This window comes from Bos mutus, chromosome 22 (assembly GCF_027580195.1).
Source record: "Bos mutus isolate GX-2022 chromosome 22, NWIPB_WYAK_1.1, whole genome shotgun sequence".
NCBI lineage: Eukaryota > Metazoa > Chordata > Mammalia > Artiodactyla > Bovidae > Bos > Bos mutus.
In genome coordinates, this window is record NC_091638.1 from 60,437,300 (window position 1) to 60,455,236 (window position 17,937).

The following is a 17,937-nucleotide window of genomic DNA, read 5'->3' on the forward strand; positions in this document are numbered from 1 at the left end:
CCTTTGTTGGGTCAGCTGCCTCGCACACTCACAGAAGCGTATCTGCTGAATGAAGAGCTGAGTAGCGTGAAAACAAGATGCACAGCACAACAGAAAATTTAAAAGAATTTTTCAAAATGAAGAGACAAAATTTAACTCCACTTCTGTGACTGGCTGGTGACCCAACCCTGAGCAAAGGGCTGCAGGGTCAAGGTCCCAGGACCGCTCCCCACAGCAGCTGGAGGACCAGGAGCCACATGGGGCCGGAACTCGGCCACAGGGGTGCTGACCAGGCTCCCCACGCAGGGGTGCTTGGCACTGAGACGGGGTCGCTCCTGCGGCAGTGACTGCCGGCACCTGCTTCCAGAACCTGGCCCCAGGGCTGAAAGCGCCCCCGTGCGGTCAGCCGGGGCATGGGCCCACTGGAGGCCAGGGCAGGGGCCTGCAGCAGCAGAGTTCCCAGCCTGTCTGACGGGCGGACTGGCCCCAGCCCTGCTGGTCAGCGAGCTCCTGAGTCTCCTGATGCATACCTGAGTGCCCGGGACGCCTGGGAGCACAGGTGTGCAGAACCAGGGCGCCCACGGGCAGCACAGCTGCTTTCTAAACTCCTGGGGCCCTCGGTGGGGCCCCGTCCTCCATGCTTCCCCGCCCTTGTGGCCTCAACGCTGGAGCCACAGGGCTGTCGGAGCCCGGCCTGCAGGCTGGTGGGTGGTCGGGGGTAGGCCCAGGCATTGGTGTTTAAAGAAGTTCCCGGGGGGGTCCCCTGGGCACCCAAAGTGAGAACCACTGCTCCCAGCCAGGGGTGCCTGAGGCTAAGCCTGCTTTGCTGCTGACGACACTGTGCCATCAGCCACAGCTGCCGCTCCACAGAGAACTCCACCCTCTGAGAAACCTGGCTGAATTCCAAAACTGCGTACTACAGAGGAGCACTACGTTTCCCAGCGGCTTGATAATGTGGTTGGAGAATTTTTAAAAGAAAATCAAAGGAGGAAAGACAGCGGACTGTCTCATGGGCCTGTCACCTCCCAGGGGACTGGGAGCAGGTCCATTCCCACAGTCAGCTGTGCAGACAGCCCTACTCCCGCTCGCCCTGAACAGGTGAGGCTTCTGCATGCTGTCACCTCCTCTGAGGCCAACTTCTGATCTCAGGACAGCTTCAAAATGCTGCCAGACAGCACACTTTGTGGGGATGACATAGCTCAGTGTGCTGTTGCTGTTGTTCAGTCGCTCAGGCGTGTCTGACTCTTTGCGACCCCATGGCCTGCAACACACCAGGCTCCCCTATCCTTCACCATCTCCCGGTTTGAGTTTGAGCTTGAGCTTGCTCAAGCCATGTCCACTGAGTCGGAGATGCCATCCAACCATCTCATCCTCTGTCGCCCCCTTCTCCTCCTGCCTTCAATCTTTCCCAGCATCAGGGTCTTTTCTAATGAGTTGTTTCTTCACATCAGCTGGCCAAAGTATTGGAGCTTCAGCATCAGTCCTTCCAATGAGTATTCAAGACTGATTTCCTTTAGGATGGACTGGTTTGATCTTGCAGTACAAGGAACCCTCAGGAGTCTCCTCCAACATCACAGTTTAAAAGCATCAATTCTTTGGCGCTCAGCTTTCTTTATAGTCCAGCTCTCACATCCATACATGACTACTGGAAAAACCATAGCTTTGACTAGACAGATCTTTGTCAGCAAAATAATGTCTCTGCTTTTTAATATGCTGTCTAGGTTGCTCATAGTTTTTCTTCCAAGGAGCAAGCGTCTTTTAATTTCATGGCTGCAGTCACCATCTGCAGTGATTTTGGAGCCCACGGAAATTAAGTGTCTCACTGTTTCCATTGTTTCCTCATCTATTTGCCATGAAGTGATGGGACTGGATGCCATGATCTTAGTTTTCTGAATGTTCAGCCTTCGTTATGGTCCAATTCTCACATCCATATACAACTACTAGAAAAACCATAGCTTTGACTGTATGGAACTTTGTTGGCTCAATGTATATGAAGTGTAAATTGTTACCTAAGTTAAAGAGAATTCCCTCCATTACTGCAAAAATGAGTAACTCAATTCAAGCACCATAAAGGCTCTTGCTAAGTGTTTACGAATGCCTGTAGGAGACTCTGGAAAAGGGTTTCCTTCTTTCCTCTCTGACTTCATCCACAGGAGGGAATGGGGCTGTGATGAGCACCTGCTGTATGCCAGCCCGAGTGCGGTCACACAGCTCACCTTGCTGGTGCTGCAGACAGAGTCCACTGAGGCTGGGAGCCGGATGCACCAGGCAGCCTTCCCGGAGCTGCCTCTGTGGGAGACCTGGACACACACAGCAACAGGTGCAAGCGAGGGCTCAGCTCCTTTTGCACATGGACATGAGCCGAGGTGGGAGCTCCGCGGCGCGGGCGCGGAGCACACGCGTGAATGGACATGAGCCGAGACGGGAGCTCCGCGGTGCGGGCGCAGAGCACACGTGAGACCCTGGTGCGTGGAAATGTCACAGCACCCAGGAAATCCAACCAGTCCTCGTGGAAGCCTAACGTGTGGGTGCTGCTGAAGGGTACTTTTTAAAAGGTCCCTATTTTCATATCCACAAATAAAGTCCAAAGACGCGGAGACGGCAAGCCAGTAGGAGCTCCTAAGTGGGACAGGCGTGGGCCCATGCTGCTGGGCTGTGCCTGAGGGCCTGGCAGCCGGCACATGGGTCCACAAGGGGTCTGAGCAACTTGAAAGCTCGAGAGCGAATAAATACATGAGAAACAAGATAGACCCAGAAAGACCGTTTCCAGCCCAAGCAGCACGTGGCAGCCGCCCGCAGGGGCTGGGGGCCGTTTGCCCGAGGAGGGGCAGAGGAGGGCAGGGCTCGGGGCCCCGCCTGTCCACCCACTCACCCGCTCTCTCCGCCTGAAGCCACTTGAGCTGCTTTAGTCACCAGGGCACTTCACCTCCCAACACTTCAGCCACGTCCCCCAAGAGCGGAGGAACTCTAATATTCTAGATAAACACTGGATTTCTACCGCAGCCGGGACCCTTCACGCCCACAGGAAACTCCCGACCTCAGGGAGCAGAGGGGACCTGTTTCTCATGAGCCCCCGGCTCACAGAGCCCGTGGCCCTGCCTGGCAGACACCGGACGCCTCTCAGTTTAGGGGTGATGTGCCATGCAGAACGTAGAACCTCGGCCACACACTGCCCCCTCGACAGCAAGCACGTGAGCTGAGGAGGGGTGCTGGAACACTCCCTCCCAACGTGGAAGTCGCAGCTTTTGCCTGAAGTAATTCTCACTACAACCGCAGTGAGCGGGGGACAGTCCATCGTTCCTTCCACATTTATCAGTGGTTCTTCTGTAAAGACAGCTTTCCTGTCCTTTCCTCCTGTTTCTGGAGCTGTTTGTGTCAGTTTGGGCTTAGATTTTCTTTTCAAGATCCACCATGTTACAACCCTTGTCTGTCATCGCCCACTGTGTCGTGCACACAAGGCATCTACACCGGCTTGGGGGGCCACTCTCAGGCCAGCTCCCGTGTGCCATGTGGACGTGCGTGGCCTTGCTGCGTTCTACACGCTCCTCAGCATGTCACACACACTGTGTCGTGCACTCAAGGCGTCTACACCGGCTCAGGGGACCACTCTCAGGCCAGCTCCCGTGTGCCATGTGGACGTGCGTGGCCTCGCCATGCTCTGCACACCCCTCAGCATGTCACAAGGAAAGGTGTCCGCTGCCCCGACAGGTACGCAGTGCCAACTGCAGGTCCAATCTGCATATCTAACAGCTAATGGGGAAACTCTTCTCATGTGCTCATCTGTCATCTGTATATCCCTGTGGTGGATCTTTCTAATTGGATTGTTGGGCTTTATATATTTAACTTTGGGGAGTGCTGTCAGAGTATCTTCTATATTCTAGATCACAGCCCTTTGTTTGGTGTGTGCTTTGCAAATGTTTTCCCCCGTCTGTAGCTCCTCTTTTCATCCTCCTCACAGGGTCTTCCACAGCACCAAAGTTTTGATTTTGATGAGGTCTGCTTACAGATCTTGCTTTTGCTGGCTTTAATCTCAGGATCCAGATGTTGCTAGCACACGGCAGTCTGTAATGCAGCGGGTTCTTGTGTGTGGATCTTGCATCTGGTGACCTTGCTAATGCCTTCATTCGTTTCAGGATTTTCTTTTCTTCTTTTGGGCTCCTCTGGTCATCCATGAAGATGTTCAGGTCACCTGAAAGCAGGGACCGTCTCGTTCCTTCTCTTCTGACCTACAGCCTTCGTTTTCTCTTCCTTGTCTCCCCCAGAGGCTGGTGCCTGCCTGGTGCCAGCCCCACTGTGCCCACACGGGGATGGACATCCAGCCTCACCTTTGTCTCTGGTGCCAGCTGAGGGTCTGGGGACTTGTCTCTGTCTCTCGTCTCACGCTCTTTAACTAGTTACGGCAGTTCTCTTCCACTCCTGATTTTCTAAGGGTTTTTATCGTGAATAGAGCTGATTTTTCTCAAATACTTCTCTGGATCAATTAATATGATCTTATGATTTTTCCCTTAGATTGTTAGATATGACATATTTCATTGATTTTCAGGCACTGACCTAGTGCACACCCAGAATAAACCCCACTTTGTATACTGTGATATACACACACATGGTGTATAATTCTTTTCATACACTGCTGAATTCGGTTAGACACAACTTTTGTGTCTAATTTCATGAGAGACATTGCTCTGTAGTTTTCCCTTGTCTTTGGTTTGGTAACACTGCTTGTCTGACAAATACGGCCTCATGAAATGAGCTGGGAAGTTTCCCCTGAGTGTCTGTTTTCTAGAAGAGATTGTGTAGAATTGGTCGTAATTCTTCTTTGTAGAGCTCTCCAGAGAAACCATCTGACCTGGAGATTTCTTCTCCTGGAGTCTTATAGTCATGAAGTCCATTTCTTCAGAGGTTATAGGACTATTCTGTGTATCAACCTCATCTGGGCTGAGTTTTAGCAGTCTGTGGTTTTCCGAGAACTGGCCCATTTCTTCTCCATCACAGGCTCTACAAGCACGAGGCGGAGTTTCTCCCTTCCGTCCCAGTGGCCGTGGTGTCCGTGGGGACACAGCCTGCGTCGCTGCTGAGGGGCTCGTGTTTTCGCTACCCCTTCATTGTCCCTGCTAGAGGCTGTCGATTTCACCAATTTTCCCCCAAGAACCAGGGCTCTGTTCCATTAATTCCCTCTGGTGTTTTCCTGTCATGATTATATTTTTTGCTATCTTTTATTATTTCCTTCCTTATACTTGCTTGGGGTTTATTTTGCTGTTCTTTTCCTAATTTTTTGAGATTTTGAAACTTTTCTAATTTATGGGTTTGCTGCTATACATTTCCCATTCAACTCTGCTTAGGCTGTAGCCCATATATTTTGATATGCTGGTTTCGAGTCTTTCAAATTTGCTATGGTTAGTATTATGGCCCACGATACAGACTATCTTGGTCTCAAAGGTGCTTGAAAACATTTGAATTCTGCTGTTGTTGGATTATATGCCATTTGGACCCTTTATATCCTGGCTGATTTTCCATCTGTTGCTGAGAGGAGGGTGTTAAGGACTCAGACTCCTGTTTGAGACTGCTTGCTTCTGCCCCGTCGGCTTCTGCTCCACCGAGGTGAAGCCGCCCTTCTCTGGTGCAGGCTCACCGAGGGCCGCGATGCCCTCCTGGTGGACGAACCCTGTCGTCAGGTAACGCCCCCCTTGCGTCTAGTGATTTTCTCTGCTCTGAAGCGCTGTATCTGATACTAATGGCTGCCCCATGGTTTTCCAGCTCAATGCTTATATATCTTGCCTCAGCCTTTTCCTTTTCGTCTGGCACTGTACTTGAGTCTCTCACAGACAGTGCAGCTCTGTGCGTGCATGTATACGTGTGTGAGAGAGGTCCTGCCAACCTCCACGTTCACTGCTTTATTTAGACCACTTACCTTTGGGATGACTACTGACAGCCAGAGCTTCAGTCTACCGTTTCATTACATATTTTCTGTTTGTTCTCTCTGTTCCTCCTGTTTCTCTCTTCTTTCTTCCTGTGGGTTAAACATCTGACTTATTAATAGTGTGTCTGAGTTACTGCTTAATCTGACTTTCTCAGCGGCTGCGCTGTGTAATATCATAACACACGTGTAATGTACAACCTGCTGCTATTAATGCTCAACCACCCAGGGTGAGGTCTGAAAGCCTTACTTCACTTACATTCCTTCGTCCTCACTGTCTACAGTCAGCTTGGATATGCAGACTGTATATGCATATATAGATATAGATACAGATGCATTTGTCTCACATCATGACTTGTTACCTTTTATAGCAATCAAGTATGACTTCAAAAATTGCTGTGACAAAAGATAATCTTGTATTTATCTGCATTTTTAATTTACTCTGTTCTTTCTTTCTTATTCATGTTCCCAAATTATTTCTTTTATCGTGTTCTCCGTTTCAAGAACTTACTTTGCCACTCTTTACAGGTAGGCTGGGCAGCCGCACCGTCTCCCAGCTCTCTGTGACCTGAGAATGGCATTTCCTGCTCGTTCCTGAAAGGTAGCTTGGGCGGGTGCAGCGCTCACGGTTGAGTTTTCTTTCAGGACTTGGTAACAGACCGCTCCCTTCTGGCCTCAGGGGAGACAGGGCTCCGTTACCCACCGCATCAGTGCCAGAACACCAGTCCTCCCTGCCTGCTTTCAAGGCCTGCCTCTAGTTTCCAGATCTCACGATTGTGAGGGCAGGCGTAGCTTCCCTCGGGTTTCCTCTGCAATCTGCTCAGCATCTGGAGACAGAGCCTTGACTGCACGTCTGCACCCGCCTGGGTCCTCTGAGACCCTGGGGCAGAAAGTGCTCCCCGTCGGCCGCTTGCTGGGGCTCCTCCGGCAGGGCAGGCCCCAGTGTTCCAGATGGGACGGCATCTCTGGCCTACAGGCAGCAGGGGCCCTGTTGCCCAGCGGCTCACGGATGGTCTGTGTGGGAGCAAGGACCCTCTCTCTGGTCCACAGGGCGAAGCGCTCCTCCTGGGTCAGTGCCCCTGGCTGTCCCATGGTCCTGCTGGGGCCGGATTCCCCGGTGCGCTACTGACCCACGTGGGGTCTCACAGGAAGAAACGAGTCTCTGAGCCCCAGGGATGAAGAACACTTCTTGGGGCCACATGTTGGGGGCTACCCCCCAACCTCCAGTGTTGCTAGGGGCTCCCTCTTAACCTGGAGGAGCAGGAGCCCGCCTGGGTGGCCGTCTGCCATGAGCTTGGGCCTGAGACGTCGTCCCTGGGAGGGTGCGTGCGCACACAGGCCAGCCCGCTGCTGCTCCTCCTCTCAGTCCTCGGGGGCTCGCAACGTATCCAGGGCTCCCGGCTGCCCCTGGCGGGGAGCAGGGGAGGGGAACCTGGCCATCCCCCCCCGGGGGCTCCCTCTCTGCAGGCTGCTATCTGCCTGACAGACAGCTGGGTTCATTTATTTCTGCTTCTATTAATTTTTAATCCCATTTCTGTTGATGTAATTTTTTGAATAAGAAAAATAGCAACATGATTCAAATGTCAAACTACTTATAAAAAATATACTCAGGGACGTCCCTTACCCTCCCTGTCTTCCGAGCCCATTCCCACTCCTTGCTTGTAGGTAAAAATCTTGTTAGTTTCTGATTTATCCTTCTTGAGCTTCTTTTTGAAAACTGAGGCATTTCGAACATCACTGTCGTTTTTCTCATTTCAACAGAGGCACGATTTTGGCCTCAGAATCTCAGCCAGCAGTTAATCATTCACAGCCCAGCAACCTAAAATCTTCGTAATCTGCATGTTTCCCTTTCAAAACCCCTCAGATGCCTCTCAGATTCCATTTAAACCCACTCTCTGCTTTCTGCTCAACTCCTCCATCTGTTGAGTCACTTGCCTGCTTTCCCTCTTTAAATTCTACTGATGCAGGTTTTTTCTGACTTTCCTCACAGTTCTCATTCTTCCTTCCATGGTTAACACATCTGAGAGTCATCTAGAAGAAACGGCATTGCCTCAACTGGAGTCTGCTGTGAGAACTTCTATGTGAAGCGGGTGTGTCTTCCAGGAGGCCTCTCCTGGGGTAGGGTGGTCACAGGACAGGGTGGGAGCACCCTGGATAGCGCTACCCACCCGTGTGCTCAAGGTCACGTGCTCAAGGTCATGTGCTCACCGTGGGGGGGCGTGTTCAGGGCACCACTGATAGGACGGAAGACCTCCAAGGTGAGATTCCAGGGTCTGGAGGAGACCTGCCGCCTCACACAGTCCATGGTCCTGACAGTCCGGCTCACTACCCCCACCAGCCCCGAGCACCGGTTGCTGCGTCCCCATGGTTGAGCTCCAGGGCCCCTCTCAAGCCCCCCGACCAAGGCCTGCAACACGGCTTCTGGGTCCAGGGCTGGTGGGAACCTGACGGAAGGGGTGTCTCTAGGGTCGCAGGCAGCACCGTCCACCAGCTTCTCCAACAACCAACATGTGTCCCTGGCACCCACAGGGATGGAGCAGTGTTCAGGCGACACCGCGAGCTGGGAACCAACAGCCAGGTGCCGCCATGTCGTGTTCACGTAACGGGCACCTGGCGTTCTCGTCAGAGGCCGACAGCACGTGCTCAACGCTTGCCAGGTGTGGCCCTCTGAACAGGAGGCGGGACGGCCTGTGCTGCTCCTGGGAGGACGGCAGGAAGCCAGGCCCACAGGGTCCACGGGGACAGTCCTCCCAGAGGCGGGACAGGCCGGAACTCCGTACATCCCAAAGCACCTCACGTATGATGTGAGATTCTCACTCGGGTGAATAAGCCAACCTCCCTCTGCTTGAGCTGAGAAGCCAGAACCCTGTGACTCTGAGACCTCCGAGACCCCTGCAGACACTCGGGTTTACTCAGAACGGCTCTGGGTAAGATGCCCCCTGGAGCCCCAGTGTCCCTGCAGACCACACAGCCCCAAGTGACCCTCGGACAGCACCGGCCCGCTGCCTGCTGTGGGAGCGGAGCCCGCCCGGCCCCACGTCCTGTCTGGAGGTAGGCCTGAGCTGCTGCTGACAGAGGTGGGGCAGCCTGCTCTCTGCAGGGACCTGCGCGGGGCCTGCCGTCCACAGACGGCCCTTCCCGCCCCCTCTCTGCTCTGGGTCCTGCAGGGCTGGTGCCGTGACGTGTAAGAACAGTGTCCTAACCTGGCACTCAGCAGGGCAAATCGACCACGTCGGGGCAGAAGCCAGGGCAAGGGCCGGGGGACGGAGCTGGGCCAGGAGAAGGGAGAGGGAAGAACACACCAGGCCCGAGCAGGTGATGTCCAGGGCTGGGCGAGGAGGCACAGGGCAGACAAGGCCGTGAGAACCGTGGACGGGGACAGGGGGCTGGCCACCAGGCCAGGAGACCATCAGGGCCAACGCCCCTCCTGTGGGTGACAGATGAGGACGCAGGAAGCAGAGGAGTAGGTTCCACCACCAGGACACGCGGGGCTGGATGGGGCAAGGGGACCCAGAGGCCAGGAGAGGAACGAGCAGGGAGACCTGGGCCCTTCCCGAGGGGGCATGCTCACAGGAGACTGTCTGTGCGGGATGCGGGCCCTTCACACAGGGCTGCTGCAGCAGCCTCACACGCCTCCCACACTTGCCACCACGTGCCACACAGGCCAAGCCGTCCTGCAGAGTGACCGGTGAGGACACAGGGGTCACGAAGTCCGCTCCCCAGAACCAGGGCCGCGTTCCGCGGCTCCCCGGTTTCTCCTGCCCGACACCGCCGAGCACACAGCGGGTCAGACGGTGTCCTCAGGGCAAGAGCCTGACCTTCGTGCCGCCCACACCAGCTCCCAGCTACTGGGAGTCCAGGAGGACCAGCTGTGGTTCCAATGCTCCTAAACAGGTTTCCACCATCAGTACCTAAGCTAAGAGGAGATGGAAGAAAAAAAGAGGAGCTTGACACAGCCAGTCCCTGAAGCCCTGTGCACAGAAGCTGAGAATGTCAAGGTCTGAGCCTTCAACAAACGAGGCCCAGTTTAAATAAAAACACAACAGCAATAGCCTCCGTTACAGAAACAGAGCTGTCCCCAGAAAAGGTGCCCGGCCCACACCAGCCCCTCCGCCTCCCCCAGCCCCAGCTCCTGCTGTGCGGAGGACTGGTGTCTACGCATCTCCACGGGTCTCCTGGACACTTTCAGTAACTGCCCACGACTGGGCAGGCACACCCCACTTAGAAGAAGGGCCCCTCAGCACAAGTAGGGAGTCTGGACGTGACCAAAGACATGGGGCAGGGGGACGGGATGCTGAGGACGCAGCAGAGGAGGGTGGCCCGCTGCCTGCACCCCTCGCACGCTGGCGTCCCCGACACCGAGGGTACCGGAGGGCAGCCATAGAGCAGGCAGCGCCCTCCTGCCCCACGGCCTGGCTCCACGGAACAGGCTGCAGTCAAGCCCACGAGACACCGCCAGCCTCGAAGCTGCAAACCGTGACGGAGCCTCCAGGATGCACGGGGACGACAGGCAGGGGGCCTGGCCCTGGGCTCAGGCACAGGGAGAGCCACACGCTCACCGCCCCCTGCCCCCGCCACGCCCTCAGGCGTTCTCTGAGCCCCCAGACAGTGAGCAAGTCACAACTGGCTTTTCGAGGGTCGCTGCGGGCCTGGAAGGGGCGGGTGCTGTGTCTCCGCATCTCGTTCACTTCAGAGGCCCACCCTCAGGAGAGCAGGGCAGGCCGCTGATCGCCGGCCCCAGGAGAATCAGCAACCACAGGAGGCTACTGGACGCAAGGCCTCCTCCCAGAGCAGACCGCGGGGGCGGGTTCCCTGGACCCGAGGGACCCACCTGCCTCTCCAGGCGCCCCAGCTGCTCCTTGTAGAAGGCGTCGCGGCATCTCAGCTCTTCCTCCTGGCTCTCCAGCTCCCTGGCCTGTGGGGAGAGCAGAACCCAGTCAGCTGTCGGCGACTTAGGAGCCGAAGCCCACACCGTGCCAGGCCACCACCTGCCATCCAGGGAGGACCCTGGGGCACCAACATGGGCAAGTATGTTCCCAGCACCGGCCAGGTGCCCACAGGCTCCACAGACAGGAGGGTGACCAGACCCCATGACAACGCAGAGACAGAGGGGCTTCAGCGCGACCCAAAGCTCAAAGCCACGGGGCGGTGTGGGTGGGCAGGAATCGTGTCTGGGCAGATGGGACCCCCGGGCTCACGGGATGGAAGCACTGCACACACATGCCACCAAATCACGCCCGACGTCCTCCTCCTGCTGAGCAAAACCCCTGCGTCTGGGGCCAGGGATCTGAAGGGAGCAGCATATGGGAACCCAGCGTCCTAGGTCTGGGGGGGCAGCTGCCCTCAGCCTCCTGAGGGAGCAAAGAGAATGGCCGGTGCACACGCCGAGGGCCTCCCAGGGTCACGGCAGGCTGAGGCCACGCTACCCGGCCAGCCCCTCCTCTCCCTCACCCAGCCGGGGGGCCCTCAACAGCCCCCAACCCCCGGCAGGCCTTGGCACAGGGACGCCACATTGGGCGGGGCAGGCACTTGCGTCCTGCTCCTCGCGGGGAGGCTGTGTCCCCAGTTCCCTTGGGCCCTCCCGGGTCAGGGACTCCAGCCCACCTCTGCCTGAGAACAGCGAGGGCTGGCCTGGCGCAGGGGCTGCAGAAAGAGCAGACGACGGCACCCGGACCAGCGGCCACACAGGGACCTGGGCTTGGGGGACACACGACAGAGTCCACAGCGGGCTCGCGGCGGCCCCAGGTCAGAGAGGAATGTGGACAGTGCTATGTGACAAGCAGGCCTGAGAAGCAGCCAGGCCGGGGAGGGGCGGGGTCCCCCGGGAAGGGGTGGGGGTGTGCGGAAGGTGCTGGCCTCATGAGGCTCAGATCCCAGCAGACAGAAAACAGACAGCTGCAGTGGCCAGGGGCTCGCAGGGGAGTGGCCATCTTCTCCCTAAGGACGCTTCCCAACCGTCTTTTGGGCAAAGCACTGAATAAAACACGCTCTGCCCAACATGGAAGTAAAACGTCCCCACTGTGCAGGCCTGCTCACAGGCCGTGATCCGGAAGGGGCAGGGAAGGGCGGGGACAGCGCGTGATGAGGTCGGGGGGCAGGGGAGGGTGCTGAGCACGCCTCTCTGCTCCAAACACGCGGAGGGGACAACCACGGGGCCAGGCCGAGCGCACAGCCAAGACGCGAACACCCGACAGCAGACGGGCAGGCAGGCTGGGGAGGCTGAAGCCACAGCCCTGGGCAGGGCTGGGCGGAGGCCAGCTTCAGCCCCAGAGCCCAGGGCTCCCCCGGAACAAGCAGCTGCGGTGCAAATCCTGAGGATCCTACGTCAGGCCATGGTTCTCAGTCTGCTTGAACTTGCCTTCAGCCCAGACGCCCAGGCTCCAGGCCCTGGAACCCCAGGCCATGGCTGGGCAGTGCGGGACGGGCCTGTACCGGGGCAGGTGTAGGCCACCACGAACATGCTCAGCAATGAGACGAGGAAACAGAGAAACAAAGAAAGGCCACAATCAAACCTTCGGCTCAAACAAGCCTGCAAACCAAACTCCAAACGTGCAAGGAAGTGTAAGCTCAGAAAGGCTGTCAGCAAACCAGGAGGCACTGCAGATTCACGTGATGGGACACTGTGATACGGGACTTCTAAAAACTTTTTATTATGTAAAAATGTGTTCACTTCAGTTCAGTTCAGTCGCTTAGTCGTGTCCAACTCTTTGCAACCCCATGAATCGCAGCACGCCAGGCCTCCCTGTCCATCACCAACTCCCAGAGTTCACTCAAATTCACGTCCATCGAGTCAGTGATGCCATCCAGCCATCTCATCCTCTGTCGTCCCCTTCTCCTCTTGCCCCCAATCCCTCCCAGCATCAGAGTCTTTTCCAGTGAGTCAACTCTTTGCAAGGGAACATTTCATGCAAACATGGGCTCAATAAAGGACAGAAATGGTATGGACCTAACAGAAGCAGAAGATATTAAGAAGAGGTGGCAAGAATACACAGAAGAACTGTACAAAAAAGATCTTCAAGACCCAGATAATCACAATGGTGTGATAACTCACCTAGAGCCAGACATCCTGGAATGTGAAGTCAAGTGGGCCTTAGAAAGCATCACTACGAACAAAGCTAGTGGAGGTGATGGAATTCCAGTTGAGCTATTCCAAATCCTGAAAGATGATGCTGTAAAAGTGCTGCACTCAATATGCCAGCAAATTTGGAAAACTCAGCAGTGGCCACAGGACTGGAAAAGGTCAGTTTTCACTCCAATCCCAAAGAAAGGCAACGCCAAAGAATGCTCAAACTACCGCACAACTGCACTCATCTCACATGCTAGTAAAATAATGCTCAAAAATGTGTTACTGTATTAAAATAATATTAAATAAACCCAGATATCACAATAATATTAAAATATATTGAATACTATAAGTGTATAATACTTTTAAAAGCCAGTCGTCACTGAGCATCGGATGGTAAACGAGGGGAGATCCTGCTGTCTCTGGCACCCACCCTCTGTTCCCCAGGCCCCTACAGCAGGCCACCCCACATGCACACACTTCAGTATTTCTCTAACAAATAAGGACTTCTATTTTTCTAAACAGAACCAGCAGCACTGCATACCAAAAAAAAAAACAAAAAAAAACAATGGATTACTTAACATTATCAAATATTCACCCAGTGTTCAAATTTCCAGTTGATAAAGGAATTTAAACATGTAAGTTTAAGCTGCTTAAAAAGGTAAATGAACTTCTCATAAAAAAGAATAAATTATGAAACAGGCAAGTCCCCACGCACGCAAATATTATAAATTAAAATTCCTTCAAAACAAGGAGTCCAATGCCTAAGACAAACCCCAAGCTGAAGGCAGTAGAGGAAACGGGGGCTCAGCACAGAGACGAGGGCCCCAGGATGCCGTGACAGGGGCGCTGGAGAGCGCAGAGCTGACCCCAGGGCCCCGTGTCTGCTCAGGATGTGGGTGCTGGGGGGCAGCAGAGGAGGAGGGGACGGGGGGATCTAAGGAAATAGGGGGGCAGGCGTGGTGGCTGGAGGAGAGGAGGGCAGGAGAGGGCAGAAGAGAAGAGCTCACACAAGGTTGCAGGAATCAGGCATTGCGGCCTCTGAGAGGGTCCTCAGGGTCCCGAGGCCCTTCGCTCAGCCTTGGCGTGACCCCCAAACCCTGACACGTAGCGGCGGCCGGACGAGAGGCAGCAGGCTCCAGGGAGGCCGAGGTCGTGGTCCCAGTCCAGAGCCCTCAACTCACCCACAGACTCGGAGCCCACCCACCTGGGGTCATGAGCTGCCTTCTGGGGACAGCCCCACAGTCCGGAGCTGAGAAGCCTCGGCCCAGCAGCCTGGTGGGCTCAGAACAGGACTGTGGCCGTGAGAGGCCAAGGCAGGGGCCGAGTTGTGACCAGTGCAGCCCCATGGCCACTGCGCAGTCACACGTGGTCACTGCTTAAAACCACTCAACGTGTGACTTGTAATCTGTCAATAATTAATATAAAACGCAAACCAAATAATCTTACCCTTAACAAAAAAAATTCCACTTTGGATAAAAGAAAAGAAAAAGGAAACCCTACTATACGCCACGTATCAGAGAGCCAGCCCCACACCGAGGCTCTCCCGGAACAAGAGGAAACCCTTCACTGGTATAAACGCGTCGTGCAGGGCCCGCTGTTGTGATTTGTTTACGCAGAAGGCTCAGCATTCAGTCAAAAATTTAAACACACAAACAACACAATAAAGATGTACCGCAAGAGGAAACACTCAGCAAAGCCAGCTGCAACAATGGTCCGGATGCTGAAGTTAACACAGAGGAACTTTAAAATAACCATGATTAACACGCCAGAGAATCCAGCAGGAAAGGGTGGGCACCACAGGGGAAGTGGTGGAGACGTCCCACGGGGAGGCGGGCGCCCGCCTCACCCTCTTGCCGAGGCCACTGGCCTCTGCCGGCCTCAAGACCCTGTCTCTGACCGCGGCCTCTGACCGTCTGGCATGACGTGCCTGAGTGTGCATGCCCTGAGGTCTCCCCAAGCACCGCCCAACCCGGCGTGTGGCCTCCAGCTTCTCAGGAAAATGTCAGCAACTTTTCAAAGCCTTCTATGTCCCTCCTTTCTCTAGCTTTTCTTCCCGAGCGTTTGGGTTACCCTACTGTTTGCACCGAACTGTCCCCCACCTGTGAGGCAGCCACTGTGTTCAACAGCAGGCTCTGAAGGTTCACAGCAAATGCCCCCGGGGGGAAGGCCGCTTCCACTGGGCAACCTGAGTAACGGCCAACAAGGCTGGCCTTGTGAGTGGGGTCCTCCAGGAAACCCCAGGCAGGAAAAAGGGTGCTGCCCTCGGGGATGGGGCTCTGAAGGACTCCAGTCCTTTCCCGGCCCCTTTTGGGCTTCCCTAGTGGCTCACATAGTAGAGAACTTGCCTGCAATGCAGGAGACCTGGGTTCAATCCCTGCGTCGAATAGATCCCCCAGAGAAGGGAACGGCTACCCACTCCAGAATTCCTGCCTGGAGAATCCCATGGACAGAGCAGTCTGGCGGGCTAGAGTCCACGCGGTCAGAAAGACTCGGACACGACGGAGGGCCTCACACACACACACAGCCCTCTTCTGCCCAGGCTGCTGGGTTTCACCATGAATGTGTGTGCTGGTTTTCAAGGTCCCTGCTTAGGTGGGGATAGAAGGATGGGAATAGCACATTTTGAAATGCCACAAGCCTTGCTGTCCTTACTGCAACTCACCATTTTTTCCTGAACAAACGCTTCTGGATGGCTACAAGCCTTTGGTCAATTTTCAGTTCTGAAAAAAATAGGCTCTGAGCATCTTCATTGCTTTTACGGAAGAGAGGGTCTTCAGAGGCCCCTCCTCCACCATCACTGACACCACCCAAACTATAGAACAACCAAAGGGAAATGCGAGAGATCGTGGTTCACTAGCAGACTGTGGACAGAGCAAAGAACCATGAACATGGAGATAAGTCATTAGAAATTATTCAGACTGAAACACAAACAAAGCATGAAAAACAGAATGAAGCGGGGCCCCTGAGGTCTTCAGGACAGTATCACGCGGCAGAGCACATGTTTGCCGAAGTCCCAGGAGGGGAAGAGAAAGACGGTCAAAAATAAAGATAAGGGCCAAGAATTTCCCCAAATTAATTAAATGCCACATATAGATCTGAGAAGCTCAGAAGAATCCAGGCAGGGCGCTTCTGTGAAGTTCTTAAATAATTCCTGAAGTAACTCAACATTTTTTGAGCATAGATTGTCACAGTCTTTTTTAAAAAAGTAATTTTGAGGATAACTACTAAAAATGTAACCAAAAAAGGCACAAATAAAAAGTCAGTAGAGAAGATAAAACGAAATTCTAAAATATACTGACTCATCTCCACCATCTCCCTCAAAAAAGTCTACAAGAAAGTAGCAACCGAGGAACAAAGGGCAGATGAGACAAACAAGGCGAGTACCAAACGGAGGATTTTAAAGGCACTCACACCCCGGATCACACTAAACACACTTACCCGTTAGCTTGCTACTGCTATTGCAAGAACTTACCAAAAACTCAGTCGCTTAAAACAATACAGATTGACTCTCGTACAGTGCTGGAGGGCAGAGGTTCGGGGGTCTCACTCGGCTGAAACTGTGGCGTCAGCAGGGCTGCTTCCTCTTGGCAGCGCCGAGAGGACTGCTCCTCACCTTCCCTGGTGCCCAGCGGTCGCCTCCGCCGAGAGGACTGCTCCTCACCTTCCCCGGCGCCCAGCGGTCGCCTCCGCCGAGAGGACTGCTCCTCACCTTCCCCGGCGCCCAGCGGTCGCCTCCGCCGAGAGGACTGCTCCTCACCTTCCCCGGTGCCCAGCGGTCGCCTCCACCGAGAGGACTGCTCCTCACCTTCCCCGGTGCCCAGCGGTCGCCTCTGCTTCTTGCTCCTGGTCTCATGGTGCCCAGACCTCTGAGATATCAGCACGCCTCCTCCTCTGCCTCTCCTGTTCCCTCTTTCCTGATGAGGACACTGGGCTCCCCGGGGTAATACAGGGTCCTCTCCCCGTCACATACTCTTGAGTCAGTCACATTGCAGAGCCCATTCACCAGGCGAGAGGCCATCATCACAGGCCTGGGGGTCAGGGCACAGACATCTGTGCGGGTCACTATGCTGCTCACCACACACCCCCACGCAAAGGCGGAACTCCAGCTAGACGTTATTCATAAAAATGATGCAAAAAGGTTTTTAGAAATGGGAAAAGGATACAGAGGGCAGACTAAGTATAAGGAAGTTGGTGAAGCTCTATTAATATCAGATAAAGGAGAATTCAATACAAAAGACATTACCAGACATAATATAAAGAAGGCAAGTTCACAGTAATAAAAGAGACAGTTAGTCAAGAAGAGATAACAATTATAAATGTGTACACACCTAATAGTTTTTTCCAGTAGTCACGTATGGATGTGAGAGTTGGACCATAAAGAAGGCTGAGCACCGAAGGATTGAGAAGACTCTTGAGAGTCCCTTGGACTGCAAGGAGATCAAACCAGTCAATCCTAAAGGTAATCAATCCTGAATATTCATTGGAAGGACTGATGCTGAAGCTGAAAATCTAATACTTTGGAGTCAGAAGAACTGACTCCTTGGAAAAGACCCTGATGCTGGGAAAGATTGAAGGCAGCAGGAGAAAGGGATGACAGAGGATGAGATGGTTGGATGGCATCACCGACTCGATGGACATGAGTGTGAGCAGACTCCAGGAGTTGGTGATGGACAGGGAGGCCTGACGTGCTGTAGTCCATGCGGTCGCAAAGAGTCAGACACGACTGAGCCACTGAACAGCAACAATGCACCTAATAACAGAAACCCCAAACACATAAAACAGATCTGACAGACCAAAGAACATGGACAAACCCACAGTCACAGTCAGAGACCAGCGTCTCTGAAAACACTGACAGAACTGAACCAGGAGCTGCAGGGCAGACAGGCTCCACGGCGGCAGAGTGAGAGGAGAACCAGCCCAGGAATCGCAGGCTGGCTCCCCCGTGCGACCCCGCATCTGACCCACTGCCCCGCGCCCC

The 17,937-nt window shown here is 54.5% G+C and overlaps 1 protein-coding gene across 2 annotated transcripts in view; it reads right to left on the reverse strand.

Annotated features, from left to right (window-relative positions):
* The window catches only part of CHCHD6 (coiled-coil-helix-coiled-coil-helix domain containing 6), a 102,043-nt gene that overhangs the window by 13,162 nt on the left and 70,944 nt on the right, over positions 1-17,937 (reverse strand). For both annotated transcript variants that reach the window (XM_070359641.1, XM_070359640.1), the window contains exon 5: positions 10,725-10,808. In XM_070359641.1, the coding sequence (XP_070215742.1) occupies positions 10,725-10,808 (84 nt within the window). The remainder of the gene's footprint in view (positions 1-10,724; positions 10,809-17,937) is intronic.